The 1,291-nt window shown below is 32.7% G+C and overlaps 1 protein-coding gene across 1 annotated transcript; it reads right to left on the reverse strand.

Moving 5' to 3' along the window:
* Positions 1 to 341: 341 nt before the first annotated feature.
* On the reverse strand, positions 342 to 1,285 carry LOC114578676 (protein trichome birefringence-like 10). Its single transcript, XM_028692067.1, has 2 exons — positions 1,189 to 1,285; positions 342 to 744 (listed from the first exon to the last, which is right to left on the reverse strand). Exon 2 carries the CDS (start codon positions 708 to 710, stop codon positions 342 to 344), a length of 369 nt encoding a protein of 122 aa, XP_028547900.1. The 5' UTR covers positions 711 to 744; positions 1,189 to 1,285.
* Positions 1,286 to 1,291: the final 6 nt, after the last annotated feature.

A 1,291-nucleotide genomic window follows, 5' to 3' on the forward strand; every position in this document is an offset into this window, starting at 1 on the left:
TCTAGATTTAGGATTTTTTTATGCAGAGAATCACAGCCAAAAGAAATGAGAAAGTAAAGAAAACGTCAAACTAATAACAAGAAAGAAATGGAGACCATCACTTCAATCCTTGTTATCATAAAAGAAAAAAATGCATGGTTCAATTAATGTGGTGAAGACATGCACTAAAATTAAATTTATATAATTTTAGAATATTCTAATATTTTAGATTGTTTTAGAATTTATTTTGATATTCTTTGATGTCTGACGGTAAGCTTTTAAAAGTTATTGAGATTTGAATTGCTGTAAATAAAATTATTTGACATTATCTCATAATCTTACTTCTATTATAAAATGTTAGGCTATTTTTGACATATTCTGATAAGCTTATTCTTTGGAGTGTGAGTGAGGTCTGTAATCCTATGATCTTCCATGGATTCTCTCCTCATGAAAAGCGTATAAAGAAGCTCATTCCAAGCGTCAGGAACACCAGGCAAGCACCAATGGCTGCAATCCTGTCGATACTGCGGTGCTCGAACTGACGGACCAAGATAAAACAGGGAGAGGTGGCCATCTTTTCTTCTAGCTGTCATCTTGGTTACATTTAGTAGTTCAATCTTCGGAAACTTTTCATTAGATTGAACTGAATTCACGTTCTTGAATGGCTTCAGGAATTTGGACCATGGTTTCAGTGAAAGCTGTGAGTTTTCCAGTACAGGAACTGTCTCCATGTGACAGTTGCCTCCAGATTTCCAGTCTCCACCACTACAAAAAACATGGAAAAATGAGCAAGTTACATTGACAAAATCTTTACAAAGAACAGAATAAATATTAGTAAGAATTTTTTGTTTCTAGCAGATTCTCAGTTTCTAATTAATTTTGGGTTTGATTTCTATTGAGTGAGGTCTGTAAACCTACGCTAATGGCTTCATACAAAAAAAATGAATTAGTTTATTGATGAGTCTCCAAAACTCAAAAGTTATTTCATGTTCTATGGCAATGATAAATACACCTATACAAATCCTCGAGGGAGAAAAATGAACTGAAAAAAAAAACAAAAAAAAAGGTTCTCCACTTCTCCTGCAATGCTCTAACTAAGTTTGATAAATAGCTCAATTTTAGTAAATGTGTAAGTGTACCTAACAATTTAACAGAAGGAACCAAACTTATTTGTTGAAGTAATAAAAAAAAATACACCGTTAAACCAACCTGAAATGAACAGGCGAATAGGTTCGAAAGATGACTTGAGTACTTGTTGTATTAACTTCTTGATGTATCCAATCAAATAATGTCTTAATTGATCTCTGATATG

Source organism: Dendrobium catenatum, unplaced genomic scaffold, assembly GCF_001605985.2.
Source record: "Dendrobium catenatum unplaced genomic scaffold, ASM160598v2 original_scaffold_113151, whole genome shotgun sequence".
NCBI classification, from domain to species: domain Eukaryota; kingdom Viridiplantae; phylum Streptophyta; class Magnoliopsida; order Asparagales; family Orchidaceae; genus Dendrobium; species Dendrobium catenatum.